The sequence below is a fragment of the Mesitornis unicolor genome, unplaced genomic scaffold, assembly GCF_000695765.1.
Source record: "Mesitornis unicolor isolate BGI_N332 unplaced genomic scaffold, ASM69576v1 scaffold5984, whole genome shotgun sequence".
In the NCBI taxonomy this organism is placed as follows: domain Eukaryota; kingdom Metazoa; phylum Chordata; class Aves; order Mesitornithiformes; family Mesitornithidae; genus Mesitornis; species Mesitornis unicolor.
The window spans coordinates 53,963-68,151 of record NW_010182012.1 but is presented as its reverse complement, the minus strand read 5'-3'; the positions used below and the strand labels follow the sequence as shown (position 1 = coordinate 68,151).

Here is a 14,189-nt window from a genome sequence, read left to right as displayed (position 1 = left end):
ATTCCTGCTCTGTCAGTCTCCTACAACAGCAACAAGATCTCTAACCATCAGCTTCTTCATTTTTGACTCTTGCTCTCTCTTCTTTTTCCAAAAGACATTTTTGAAATCTCAAAAGGTTCGGAATAGGAAAGCCATTTTTACATCTAATTGCAAACAAAGAGAGGTGACTGTTTCTGGCACCTCCTAAACCCTGAGCATTTAACTTTGTGCTTTAATAAGGTCCTTTGTGTGCAAAAACAAATCTAACGTTTAATATAGGTAGTAATTTGGGACAAAATTCTGATAAAGAGTATTATTTTATCTATCCACTTAATTTCACTCATCTTCATTTCTCACCTCTGGATTTAACTCAAAATTCAGCTGAACTTTTTCTCCAAGTGGGATTTTAGCAACATCAAAGCAAACCGTCAAGAGCTTGTCATCTGGTGTGAAAGTATCCGCATCACAGACAGTCAACTCCAGGATGTTCTGAAGAGAAAGGCAGAGAAGGAGGTAAATGCCACATCCTGGGACTACTGAGCCCAGCAGAAGGTCCTGCAAGAGTCAGCACGCAGCCCTTGTGTTGTTCAATGTGGACAGACTCCTGCAACAGCACAGAGCTCCGTTCACAGCCCCCGTGGCTCTGACTGCAAAGTCAGGGACTAACTCTAGAGGAGATAGAGCTTCAGATTTGGCAATGAACAAGAACTCAAAAGAAAGACAGTATAAATGGCATGCATGACGGTAACATGCACTGGATAGAGCAGAGATTACACATGCTGTGGATTCAAAATTACTGTCTTGAGAAATCTTAACGTATCAGAAGAAAGTAACAATAGAGGGAAAACTCCTGGCTCTCTGCAACCAGAAGGTAAAGCACAATAACAAACTCTTTTAAGAAGATTCCTATTGTAGATTTCCCTTGCAATTCCTTAGGGCTCAGACTACCACAGCAGCATGAGAGGATGCAACACTACCAAGCCATAGGAAGCTGACCCCATGTCTAGACCTTGCATCACTCCCACTCTGACCGCTTATCTCTTTCTGCTAATTCTACAAACACATTTGTTTTGGGTTTTTTCACAACTTCTCTGGAACAGAAAGAAGCACTCAACTTTATTCCAAATGATCCACAATCCTCTGAGTTCATACTCATTCAGATCATGGGACAGGCATGATTCTATTACAAGTCTGTAAGTCACACATAAGTTTTGCTTTCTTACAGCTTATTAGGCTTTTGAAAATATGCCTGTTTAATGATGTAAAAAAAAAAAAAGACATTCTTTAAAAAATTTTAAAAAACAGCATTAAGTTATGGTACCTCTTATAATTTGCAAACAGCATCACTGTTACTGTATAAAGCAGGTACTACAAGCTCATGCAACATACAGTAAAAATGCCTTCACAGTTGCATACAAGCAATTACAACTAAAGCTCTAAAGAGTTTATAAAGCCTTCCATCCAATTCATGGAGTTCTAGTACTATTTACTTGCTAGTAGGAAGCAGAATCTCTCATGCTGTCTTTGATGCTTTCTGTATCTGTCCGCTACCATCTTATCCCTCACTGAGTTCAAGCCTCTGCGTAAGCCTCAAGGCTCTCATGAAGAGTCTGCAAGCAGCAGGTGAAGATGTCCCCTTTAGAAAGCACCTGCTCACATTCACAGGTGCAGGTCCTACCTTGACTTGTCTCTGTATCATGAAGTGAAAGGTTTCATTCCAGACAGGGTTTCTGCAGTTACACACAGCTCTTGTCCGGGCTTCCTGATGCGAAGCTGTTGGCAGCCACAGCTTCACATAGCAATCACTTTGGCTCACTGTGTTAACAGAAAGATGTGTAATTAGTACAGCAGTACTTTTTTACATCATTTCTTTTGTCCAGTTCTTTTAATCCAAAGATTAATCTCTGAGGAGTCCGAAATATTTCATTAGACCCAAAGGAAAACATTCTGGGTTTAGAATTATTTAACTTTTCTATCGACATTTATGTCAATTCCAAACAAAAATAAATTTTGAATCACTAATTCTACTTGGCAGCAAAAGCTAAAACACTCAATTTAAACACTACTGAACTGAAGCATTCTAGTACTTCACCTCTTTTACTTTTCATTTCAAATATTTGCCAGAGTCCAAGCAAATTCACATATGACTTCACTTCCTGAAACTTCACTTTTTATAAAAAAAAAATGAAGAATTCAGCTTTGGGGATTTTTTGACCTGGTTTTCATTGTAATGCATAAGTCATCCACAGTGAAACCAGCAACAAAGACACAAAGACAGCAGAACCCAAGACAACTATTGACTTTTCCTGTGTCTTTCACAAAGGCGTCTTCTTCAGAAGGGAAATGGGTAATCTGTAGATAAAAGGGCACTGAAGATTTAGAGGAAAGGAAAATACCACAGAGCAGCTGGTGAAGGGAAGGGTAACTTCTTTCCTGACATGGAATGTCTATTCGATTTCATTTTTGTTATTGTTCTCTACATTATTATAACTGAGTCTAAATGAAAATGAGAATGGATACAACCTCTTCAGCCAAAAAACCTGAGACACTACTGTAATGCAAGCAGCTGGTGTACAAGAGCATTAAATTCAGGTAACAGTGATTTTCTTGCTAATCTCTGTACGTGCCATCAGTGATACTTACACAAATCTGCTTTGCGGAGATTTCTCATACTTATAATTTTTACAGTAAGCCAGCACAACTGAGGCATTTCTGGCTGTGGAACAATGAGAAAAAACACCTTAATTATCAGCAAATAACTCAGATGTAACTAACACAGCCTACCCTGTAGCACAGCAAAGACACCTGGAAAATAAGTATCCAGAGGCCATTCTCTTACTAATGCAGTGAATATGTTTTCATTTTAATTATTTGAGACAACTTCTGAGAGGAAATTTTCTTGCGATTTGACACCACGTAACTTCAGATTCCAGCTATGTTTACTAACCAGTTGCGTTTAAGATTAAGTTTTCTGAAGATTTAGGTTTTGAAGGTTAAGTTTTAACGGAGGGAGTAAACTAAGAAATATCACAAGATAGTTTTCACCAAAAAAAAAAAGTCATTGCATAAGTGTCCTTGTAAAATCCAGCTACCTTCAAACCACAGGGTTTGCTCCTCAGATTTCAGGCTGAGTGCTACAGATTGTAGCACACACAAAAAAAACCCCACCTCAAAAAAAGCACAAATAGGTAATCTAGAATGGTCTGTCTTATTCAGAACTTTTGCATAATAAATTGTTTTAAAAATACGTTTACATGGAAAACCACTAGGCTGACCTCAGTGATTTACCAAGTAGAAGCACTGAGGTACAGCAGTATACTGACAACCCATAGAACAGGGCTCTGCAGGGCAATAGCTTGAAGGCTGCAAAACCCTTTCCATTTTTTGTTTCCTCCCCACACTCCCCATCACAGCTACACACAGCCATATACTTGGTTACAGGAAAAACAAGACAATCTCGAATAACATCGGAAGTAAAATACTACATACAGAAGCAGTAGCACCACTAATTAAATTGAAAGGAGCAATTAAATCTTCAAAGCATCACAATTTCTGAGAAACTGTCTCCTTAGGACGTCCCGGTGTATATTTTCTTTTGATACACCAGTGTCCTGACAGAAGCAGATTAACCAGCTAAAAAGCAGTAAGTCAGCACGCTAGATGCTATTTACAGCCCACTGGAAAAATTACCAGCCCAATCAGTTTTCTCTCAGAAAGAGCCATTTGAAGAAAACCATCAGCTTTGGAAGAAGCCCATCAATCTCAGCAGAATTTTTGGCAGCAACATTTCTGGAACTAGAGAGAATGGCAGGAGCAGATGACCTCAACTGCTCAAAGCTCATCCTAAAGCTTGTTTCATGTTTAGCATGTTTCATCCTAAACATCAAGGATTAATTTTTCATCCTCAGCTTCAGTACCATCCATATCCAGGAGTTGAGAGAAAACTTATTTATGAGATGACTGAAGGACTAAGAAAATACACAGACACAGACCCAAGTATAAATCCATAGTGCTAGCAGGTAATGAGCTCACTACTCTCCCAGATCTAGCAGAGAGTTAGCCTCATACTTCTGCACTGAAGGAAGCAGATTCAGGAATCTTAGGGTGAGGGAGAAACCACATAATACAAGTTTAATGTTTTTTTTCTAAACTACCATTTAACATCATTTCCACCAGCCATTACTCAGAGAAGGGACTAATTTGTTACATGTCCAGTACCTTCCACGTTCATACCTTCTAACACCTTTTACCAGTTCAGCATCATAAAAAATTGTGTTCAGAACTATTCTAAGTGACAGACACAGAATAATTCAATTTATCTGCTGATCTGCCTCCATTAAGCAAAGGAAAAACAATTTGAAGACCGAGCCTTGGGTGTTATGAGGTATGATTACCATCATATAGTGACGTCACAGCAAAATCAAGACTAAAATCCAGCTCTCCCAGTTCCTTGCCCAGCATCTCAACCACAAGTTCATCACCTTCCTCACCTTCCCAACCCCCAAGTCATAGCGAATGTTTTTCACTCTACAGAGTACACTCAGAGAAGAAACAAAGATCCCCTTAAGTAATCATTAAAGAAGTATCACCTCTCACAATAATAGTTAAGCTTAGGGAGAGATAGGAAAGGCTGCTGGAAGATTGCAGGTAGCATGGCCATTTTTCATACCTCGCAGTCCCTCTCCCTGCAATCCAGATGCTGCCCACTATACAGTACCTCGCCTTCAGCGCCGTGAGGTCTTTCATGATTCCTGCTCTTGATTCCAATCTTGCTGTGGGAGTCTGCTTGGATGAACTGATCCTGGGAATGAGGAGCCAACAGAGGGACCAGCAATGAAACCCAGCAGTGAACAACTCCTAGGTTTCAGTTTCTAGTCAGATTCAACAATGGCAGCAGACCCTGAAGTTTCTACTCTTCGTGATGGGATACATCTCTATCTCACCAAGACCATCTATCTGCTGTACCTACTAATAAATCTGCCCAGTGCAGACCCATTTGACACTTAAGGAGCAAAATTCCCCAGATGTTTGCTTTTGATGATCCTCAATATAGATAGCCAAACGGATTCTCCTGCCCCACCACTGATTTTCTCTTACCATAGATGAATAGTCAGATGATCCCACTAGTACCTCTGCTTCATAAAAGGCAGCACTATAATGGTTCAGTCTGTATGTCTCACAGCTGGCAGGGACTCCTGGACCACGCTATTTTCCAACCAACTGAGGCAGGGAAGAAGCGCTGTATAGATTGACTCATAGCTCCACCTCCCGCTGATTTCAAAAGCACAAATTATGCACTTGTGCCACATGAAGATTGGTTTTCCTTTTTTTTTTTCCTTTTTTTTTTTTTTGTTTATACCATAGTGATTTAGGGAAAAGGAGAATATGGGTCAAACATTTTATCATAAGCTAAACACAAAAATAGTTATCCGCCACCATAAAGTTTGAATAACCACACACAGAAGGATATCCTGAGGCAGTTGCAACCCTCACAAACTAGAGAAGACCTAACAGAACATTGTGACTACTGATACCTACTGTTACTTTCTCTGGTCCTAAAATCTATACCAGTGCTGTGGCAGCACCAAGTGTTGTGATCTGAACATCCAAAAGCCCCATTCCAGTCCCCACCGGCTCCTTCAGCCAGATGCACAACTGCAAGGGAGTTTGCGAAGTCTGCTACAAATGACAGCCACAGCCAAGACTGTCACGGGCAGTAGCAAATAGTTAAGGAAAACAGCTTGTAGCTTTTCTCCTTTCTAATTTCTGTTACACAAAGGATGTTACGGAGATCCAGCAGGAGCTTTTGTTATTGAAACAGTTTTTAGTGAAAGTGCTGCTTTCAATTAGATTATGTTAGAAACGTAAGGTTAAACATAATTACATATGATTTTTTTTCCGAACTATTGAAACATTCATGTTAAAAGTGTCAAGTCTGATTTCTTTTTCATTTTAGAATAATTTCACATTATTTTTCTGTAATAGCACTCCATACATAACAACAAAAGTACCTATTACCATTACTAAAATATGGCAGAGAACAGCTATTGCATTAACACCTTTTTGAAACAGCAGGACTTATAGAAAAGGAAAAAAAAACAACACAAAAACCAACAAAAACAAAACAACAAACCAAACCAAAACCAAACCAAAAAAACCCCAAACAGACAAAAAAACCCCAACCTGACTTTCAACCATTTCTAGTGAAACTGACTGTTCAAACTGCCCAGTACAGGAGAGCTGCCTTAGATAAAGTTTCAAATGATCATTATAATGAGTCTGGTCTTTCACAGACTCAGGTATTAAATACATAAAGGTTCCTGCTTTAGGTTGTGCTGTCATTTATGCAAAAAAGTGTGATGAGCTGTGGGGTTCACAAGTTCATTTAAGCCATATTAACCACTCACGCAGCTGTGTCGCTGCACTGTACATGTGTGATCTGCACATCATGAGAAAGAAGAAACCCAGCTCAGCAGCTGTCCCATGCAAAAGCAGATGTAGTCCAGCAATAGTTGGAAGTTACTTGGTAACACAACAGTGTGCAACATCAGCAGTGGTGTAGGTGAGTCAGAAGCCAGGAAGCCACAGAGCAGAAGACAAAAGTATTGCACCAATGCCATTATGACAACAAAAGGCTTCAGCAGTACCAGCTGCATGGCAATAGGAGCTCTGGAGTCATGCAGACACTTAAACCGGGCCACATAACTTGCAACACGGGTGCCTGGGGTGGCAGAGGAGCAGACCACTTGCAGCAGCACCAGCACAGGCTCTGCAGCCTCCTAAGAAGCAGCTGCGAGAGCTGGAGACTCCCAGTTGTCACCAAGATCCCAGATCAATTTCAGAATCACTTTCCTCTCACAAATTTGAGACTGCTAATCAGTGATATCTTCAAATTCTCAAGGGTTTTCTACAGCTATTTAACATCTAAATATAAGGCAAAGGGTGAAAATACCTGACAGTCTAGCTCACAAGCCTTGCAAGACTGTTAACTTCTGATACCAAGTGCTGTGATAAAAGGGCCAGAGACACCTCTCTATCTGAGCTCTGATACACTTATGCAGCCATAGGGTCTAACTTTAGTTTTAAAAATACTGATGATTTTGTTCTTTATAACACCCTAAATGAAAGCTTTCAGTCACACGTGTAAGACTTCATTTACATGACTCAAATAAAATATCCCAAAACTGAATCACTCATAATCCCTTTTTGACCTAGATTCTGACAAAATCTGAAGTGACGGTTATTGAAATCCATAAGAAATTAAGTTTTCATGCAGTTTTTAGAGCATCTGTTTAAAGCATTTAGGTAAGATGAAGAACAAGAGACATTAAGCTGCACTTCTTGATTTGATAATAGGGAGAAGACCACAGGAAACATTTTGTGGGACAATAACAAACAACCTGTATGACTTAATATTGCCTATTGCACATAAGCTGCACGAGTGTGCTCATATCCTGTTAGAATTAAAGTTCTGTTCTAATAAATGATTCAATATTACCAGAAAAGAAATTCACGCTTACATTGCCAATTTAGGCTTTATTTACAAATCAGTTGTTCTAATTTTCTCCTGTTATTTGATAAGTACTTCAACACAATCTGAGATGAGTTGCCACAAGTGACAAGGACAACACACACAACAAGCTGCTTTGTGTTATTGCTGAGGAGACAGCTCCAAGGAGTGAATTACTCCAGAGCACCTTCCTCTCCAACAGCACTGACAGAGTCACTCCATTCACAGCAGAGAGATTGTTAAATCACAGCATCCAGGATCCACCTGCATCTTCAGCTCAGACCAGAAGATCCCACCTATTTATCACTAATGCATAGGGAACAAGGTTGTCCCATACTAGAGGCTCTAAAGTGGGATCTACACCACTAGATAAGCATAGAACTGTGCATGTGAGCTAACAGCCTCCAGGCAATGGAATTTACCATGCTCCTAAAGCAAAAGAGGAAAAGAGCTCAAGACAGCGGCAGTGCTTGTCCTTTACTGACACTCACTTTTATTCTTTGATTACAGCTGTGGGCTTTTCCTACAAAAACACAGGAGGACAGATTTAAGTATTGAGTATGAGTCATGATTGCAGCTGAGTCACCATTAGTAGTTAATGAAAAGAAACAGGCTATAATATTCTCTGGTAGTGCCTAAGGGCTGAATTGCTCTTCGGAAGCACCCAACTCTCTCAAGTGACTATGATTGTCATCCTACACTACTCTAACACTTCAGTTATTTACTTACACCTAGAAACTTGCTTCCTTCCCTCGCTTTTATTTTGGAAAGCATGTGTTCAAAAGGGAACAAAAGGGAAATTAGGGCTTGGAAAATTTAGACTGCTATAGACAAATCCCCAAGAAAATGAAGCATAAGGCAAAGTCTAGCCTACCGTCTATGGATTGGTTGCTCTTATCCGACTTACAAATAAAAGAAGGGATATGTCAACATAGCTATAACAACGATGGTGGGTTGGATCCAGCCAGCAGCTAAGCATCCACACAGCTGCTCACTCACTCTCCTCCCTGCAGTAGTACAGGTAAGAGAATACAGAGAGAAAAATCAAGACAACTCTTGGGTTGAAAAAAAAGCCTCAAACAAACAAACAAGTAAAACAACCAAAAAACCACACCAGTTTACATGAAGGGGAGAGGAAAAGAAACAACTGATACAAAAGCAATCACTCACCATCTCCCACCAGGAAAGTGATGCCAAGCCAGTCTCAGAGCAACAGCTGCCTTGGAATAATTCGCTGTCAAGCAAAGACAGACCTCAAGACCAGAGTGGCTTAAGCTGATGCACTCGAGTAGTCACGTTATCCATTTGACTTGAGAACAGATGCCCTTAGCACTGAAGATTTCTCCAGGTTCATGTAATCCAGATAAGACCTACATAAGATACCTAATTGAAAGACAACTGCTTTGAAATAATAAGCATCACTAATGTTCTGGCTTGATATTCAACTTTAGATATCAAATATAAAAATAGAGCGAAAACACATTTTTAAATTGGAGAAGGCTTTTTTTTCTCCACATATGTAGTGAAATGATCTATTACATCACCCAAACCCTTCTGCTTTAGGGCCAGAATGAAGAAAATACATCACTCAAGAAGATTCAAATCTTTCAGTACTGATTTAAGTTATTGCTACCTTTCTTATATTCAAATGCTATGCAAAAAATCCTGCATGAATTTGGTCTGTTAGTCTGGATTTTGTTGTCACTTATAAGCAGCACTTTGTCAAAATCATTCTTACAATGCATCATATTCATCTACTTATACAAAGAGCAGCAGCCCATGAAAGGTATCACTCCCCCTGCCCATACCTGTGCTCCACAACTATAAAAGGAAGAAGAAAACAGTCCTATTAGCAAAGTCTCAGACTTCAAAGTGGTTGCATAGCTGGCATCAGTCTTGGCAGCACCTCTGTCTGTGACTTAAAGATAGTGCTTTATAGAATGGCTGTTCAGTGGAAAGATATTTGTTAAAGAAAAACGTCAAAAGCTGTGCTCAAGGAGTCATCAAGTGGACAGGATGATACTCATGCGGCTCTCCTTCAGGAGCAGTGAGTGGTGGGTGCTGATGAAATATAAAGCATCAACAAGGCAGAGATTGTTTTCTGAGGGTGTCAGGGAGCAAGTCCAGCTGCCAAGTCAGGAAAACAGTCAGTCACTAGCACAGTGCTCAGAGAGGTGGTCTGTACCTACCTGCACTGGGCAAGGGAATCACAATATTTCAGCCCTCCAGATATGAGGAGCCATGGATGGCTCTCTCTGTCACTGTCCCTTTACCCCATCCTAGAATAATTCCTTAGAGTAAGTGAGTGGCTTTGATTTATTAGAGCAATTTGAACTTTACCACAGTAGAATAGGTCCCATAAAAGGAGGGCTTAAGGAAAAAAATCGGATATTCAGATAAACTCAGGTGGTCCTGCAATTCTCCCTTGAAAAAGACCCAAACCATCAGGAATCTCCAAAACGTCAGAGAGTTTTCCCCATGATTCTACTAAGCAATAGTTAGTGTTTAGTATATTCATAAATTCCTATGGGATCATAACAGGTAATGCCATTTTTCCCTGTGTAATTTATAGAGTGGTACATTAGACTGATGAGCTCATCCAATTTCAGAAGAGCCTGTTTTCTTCATGTGTCAGATTATCACACTTCAGCCACAGCTCAGGCAGAATTTGCTCAGTGAAGTCAATGTGACATCTCAGTAATTTTATTTATTTGCTTAAGACTTCTTGGGACATGCAAACCTCCACTCTTCAATCCCCAAATATTTCAGCTCCACAGAACTGAAGGAAAATACAAACAGTGTCTGCCATAGGAAGAACATCTGGATTAGCTGCTCTGGACATGCAAAATCATCAGATCTCCAAAGAGAAAGCAGCATCTCGGGGATGGTGTTGAGAGTGGAGATCAGGTGTAGATCACGGCTGGAAGAGTGACACCTAAGGGCTTATTGCAGGAAGAGCACATGGAAACAGCAAGCATCTGCACGGGCCTCAGAAATCCCACTGAATGACTTCTACCACGAATGAAGCCATTTCAGATCATCAGGCTGAAAGGAATCAAAATCAGAGGATTCACCAGTATTTCAGAACACTGCAAACACATACCGTAGTGTTCTCCTTCTTGGGAGTGGGTCATCATCAGCAAGGGGGACATTAATAAATATCTTAATCCTCTAACCAGCTATGTATTTCCACAGGACTTGTCTTTGATAAATAACACAAATCCAGTTAGAATCAGCCACAGGTTAAATAAAGTGGGAGAGTAGAATACACTTGCATGGGGACCTCATAGGTCTTGATGCCTTAAAAAAGAGACAGGAAAAGAGACGGGGGGGGAAATTACAATTTGATGGAAATTTCTTTGAAATGAATCCTATCTGTATTCCTAAGGGAAACAAGGGCCACCTAATAAGGCTTCTTGGGATACTGGCACAACACAGCTTGGGAATTTTGTATTGACCTCTAAGTGAGGGTCAACAGTATAAAGCAAGGGGCAAAAATCAGATACGAAGGTTAAAGACAGAGGGTTTGCACACAGCTGACTGATGATACATGCATTAAGCACGTGCCACATTTGTGCCATTCGGAACAGAGCAGGATCTATAAATACTTCTAACTTGCTGTGCTGCTTGGGCATATTTCCAGAAACACAGTGATGTAGGAAAGAAAAAGATAGCTGATTACTGTTATTTCTATTTACAACCCAATTCTCATTTCCTAGGGGAAATGTATTTCCATGCATTTCTAGCACCATGAGAAATACCTTAAAAAATTGCAGGATTTGCTAAAGAATGCATCTTTCAAAGGAGAATTGAACTTCCCAGTGCTTCTGCTAAATATGAGTGCTGACTCAAGCAGATACAAAAATAAAAATACCAAAGCAGTCCTCCTGTTGTTGAAAACGCACACCCTTCACATTCAACGCATCTATGAAATAACACACAATTACGTGTCTAGAATAATTACACTTCAATCAGCAGCAGACACCTGGTTCTCTGACAGTCTAGTAGAGAGGTAGGGAATTTTGCCTCCAAAACCTGACCAAGGAATAAATACCTTGGGAGAGGCAGATACAAAATAGGCAGCAAACTCTGAGACAAAATCTGAATTAGCTGTTAACTGACCATTTCCTGATGTGTACTGTGAACTCCACAGGACAGGGACCTCTGCATGTAACCCCAGGTATGTGCCATCTGGCATCAGTTCAACCAGAATTCATACTTTTCTGGGGTTTTTTTACCCCTCATTTCTTCCATACTTTCTGCTTTAATGCTATTGACACATTTTAAATTAACCTATGGTTAAATTAACCGTTTAACCCTTTCCTTAAAGCATAATATGCATCGTTATGCAAATTCCAGTAATGGATCCACAGTAAAGGCCAAGGTGAAATTTGCAGATAAAACATGCTTCCACTTGCTGTGTTTCATAGTGGAGTAATGGATGGAGCTGGCCAGGTGTCATTTTCTTGAAAGCCTCATTACAAAACACAGGCCAACTTCTGCAGACAAAGCATTCACAGAGCACTTGTACAATACAGCCCTATCACTCTTAAGCTACTCCCCTTCTCATTTCCAGCTCTGCTTCTCAACTTCCCTGATTTGCTAGCAGGAAAAACAACAACAACAACAACAACAACCACCACAACACGAAAATACCCACCCCCCAAAAAACCTGGTGAGATGGGAAATAATTTCAACAGCAAGGAGTTACATTGCTCTACAGTGCTAGTGACTGCCTGTGTGGTAACATGGCAAATTAAAAGTGTGCCCACACCCTACATTTAAAACATGGATATGGCTGCAATGAGTCCACTAACGCTGACGAGAGCATGACAATGCTACAAATGGACAAGGGTTGCATTATAGTTTAGGTTTAGACGCATATAGCCATGTTGCAATGGGAACCCTTAGCACTGGAGACAGAAAAATCATGTATTGCAAAGGTAGAGAGGTTGGTTAACCTCACAGCAATGCGGCAGAAACTTACTTCTTTAAGTTCATTTACTAAACTTAATTTACACTTGTTGCAAAGCAGGAGGAAATGTTTGTGGTGGTCAGGTTTGGCAGGGCCAGCAACCATAATTAGTGGCTTATAAATTCCTCCCCCCACACCCCGCATTGGGGTTATGGAATGATATTTTCTGTTTGCTTTAAAGCTGAAAGTTGCATGTAAAATTTGATTATGTATGACAGTGCAAGACTTTTTTTTTTAAGAGAAAAGGATTTGAATTTTTATCCATGATTTTCTGACCAGCATTTACTGTCCTCTGAGTTATCACACCTAGTTAATCTAGCTTTGCAGCTCTGCATGTTTACCCTTAAGGTAAACTCAGCCCGATATTTACATCAACACCCTTGGTTGAAACTGCGTGAGGCATGAATCAGTCTCTGTGGAATCCTCATAACAATTTCTGGTTTATAGGACATGATACAACTCTTAGCAGACTTAACCATGACGGTTAGCGACCCCATAATCAGTTCACAAGTAAATAAGTAAATAAACAGATCACCAAAAAGAAGCCTACACACACCATCAGCACTGCTGAGCTTAACTGCAGCAATGGATAGAAATGTAGTATTCAAAATCATAGGCATGATTACACACCCACAAAACTACAGCACGAAAGACAGGGTACACAACAAAGCTTGTAGTTAGTAATTTGCAAAGCCTGTAGTTAGTAACAGAATGATTCCCAGGTCTCTCTTGTATTACTAATCTCAATTCTAACTGACATATTTTGCCCATAAATCAAAAGGTCCTTCTGTCAGATACAGTTCTCTCCAAAGAAATTTCTTCAGGCATTTGCAGGAAATAGGATAGTAATAAACACAATTTTATGGCAGGCCTACTAAAGACAGCAGCTTACTCTTGTAAGACGCTGATGAAGTTACAGTTCCTTAGCTCAAGGTCTTGTCTTATGATATTTTAAGATTATAAATACGGCAGGTGATGCCTTGTTGAGGAGTGGGTGGGGAGTCATTGCAGTGTCATGTAAGAGGGCACTGTCTCCCTTAAATGTATTTGAAAAATGTGATGGGTATGAAAGAGCACGCAGGTGAGTGTGCCAGTGCTGAAGCACAGACTCTACAATCCAGTTGCTTTCAGGACAAAGTTTCACTCATCACCACCAGAACACCAGTAGTGATGGCCTTAGTGGGGAGCACCTGTGCTGTGAAAATGAAGGGTCAATAGTAGTGAGGTTTGATACCATAGCTGTGATCTCTCCCCTCCTCTCAGTTTGATATTTGGGAAATCCACAGTCAGAAGCTATAGTTTCACAGAGAAAAGAGTTATCAATATCCCTTCATGCAATAAAGACTGTTTTCATGGCTTAGAGGAGCAATCTCATACTTTCGTGCAACTCTACTGAACTCTGCTACTGGCTTGCCAGCAGTCTCGGAAGTGGAGAATTATTAGATACATTCTATATAAATATTGAATAGGTAAAAGAGACATTTTCAAGTGCACCAATCTGCCTTTTAGATCACAAGAATCACAATTCTTCACAGCAGCGCTTTAATTATCTCTTTACACTCAGGAGGGAGCAGCACAAGGATAGACATGACCACATTCCTTCAGATAGCAAGCAAGCTTAGTAGTACCACCACGAACTGCAAAAAAATAGGTCATAAATAAATTCACATCCAACAGCACTTGGCAGGCCCCTCACCTTTCTTCAAAGAAAAATTCCACATCCAA

At 40.2% G+C, this 14,189-nt stretch overlaps 1 protein-coding gene across 1 annotated transcript in view; it reads right to left on the bottom strand.

The window, feature by feature from the left end:
* The window catches only part of LOC104539942 (cytosolic phospholipase A2 epsilon-like), a 17,739-nt gene extending 15,074 nt beyond the window's left edge, over positions 1–2,665 (bottom strand). Inside the window, exons 1-3 of the mRNA XM_010183621.1 lie at positions 2,623–2,665; positions 1,658–1,794; positions 337–468 (exon numbers count right to left, since the gene is read on the bottom strand). Of these exons, the coding sequence (XP_010181923.1) occupies positions 337–468; positions 1,658–1,794; positions 2,623–2,650 (297 nt within the window). The 5' untranslated portion in view covers positions 2,651–2,665. The remainder of the gene's footprint in view (positions 1–336; positions 469–1,657; positions 1,795–2,622) is intronic.
* Between the last annotated feature and the right edge of the window lie 11,524 nt (positions 2,666–14,189).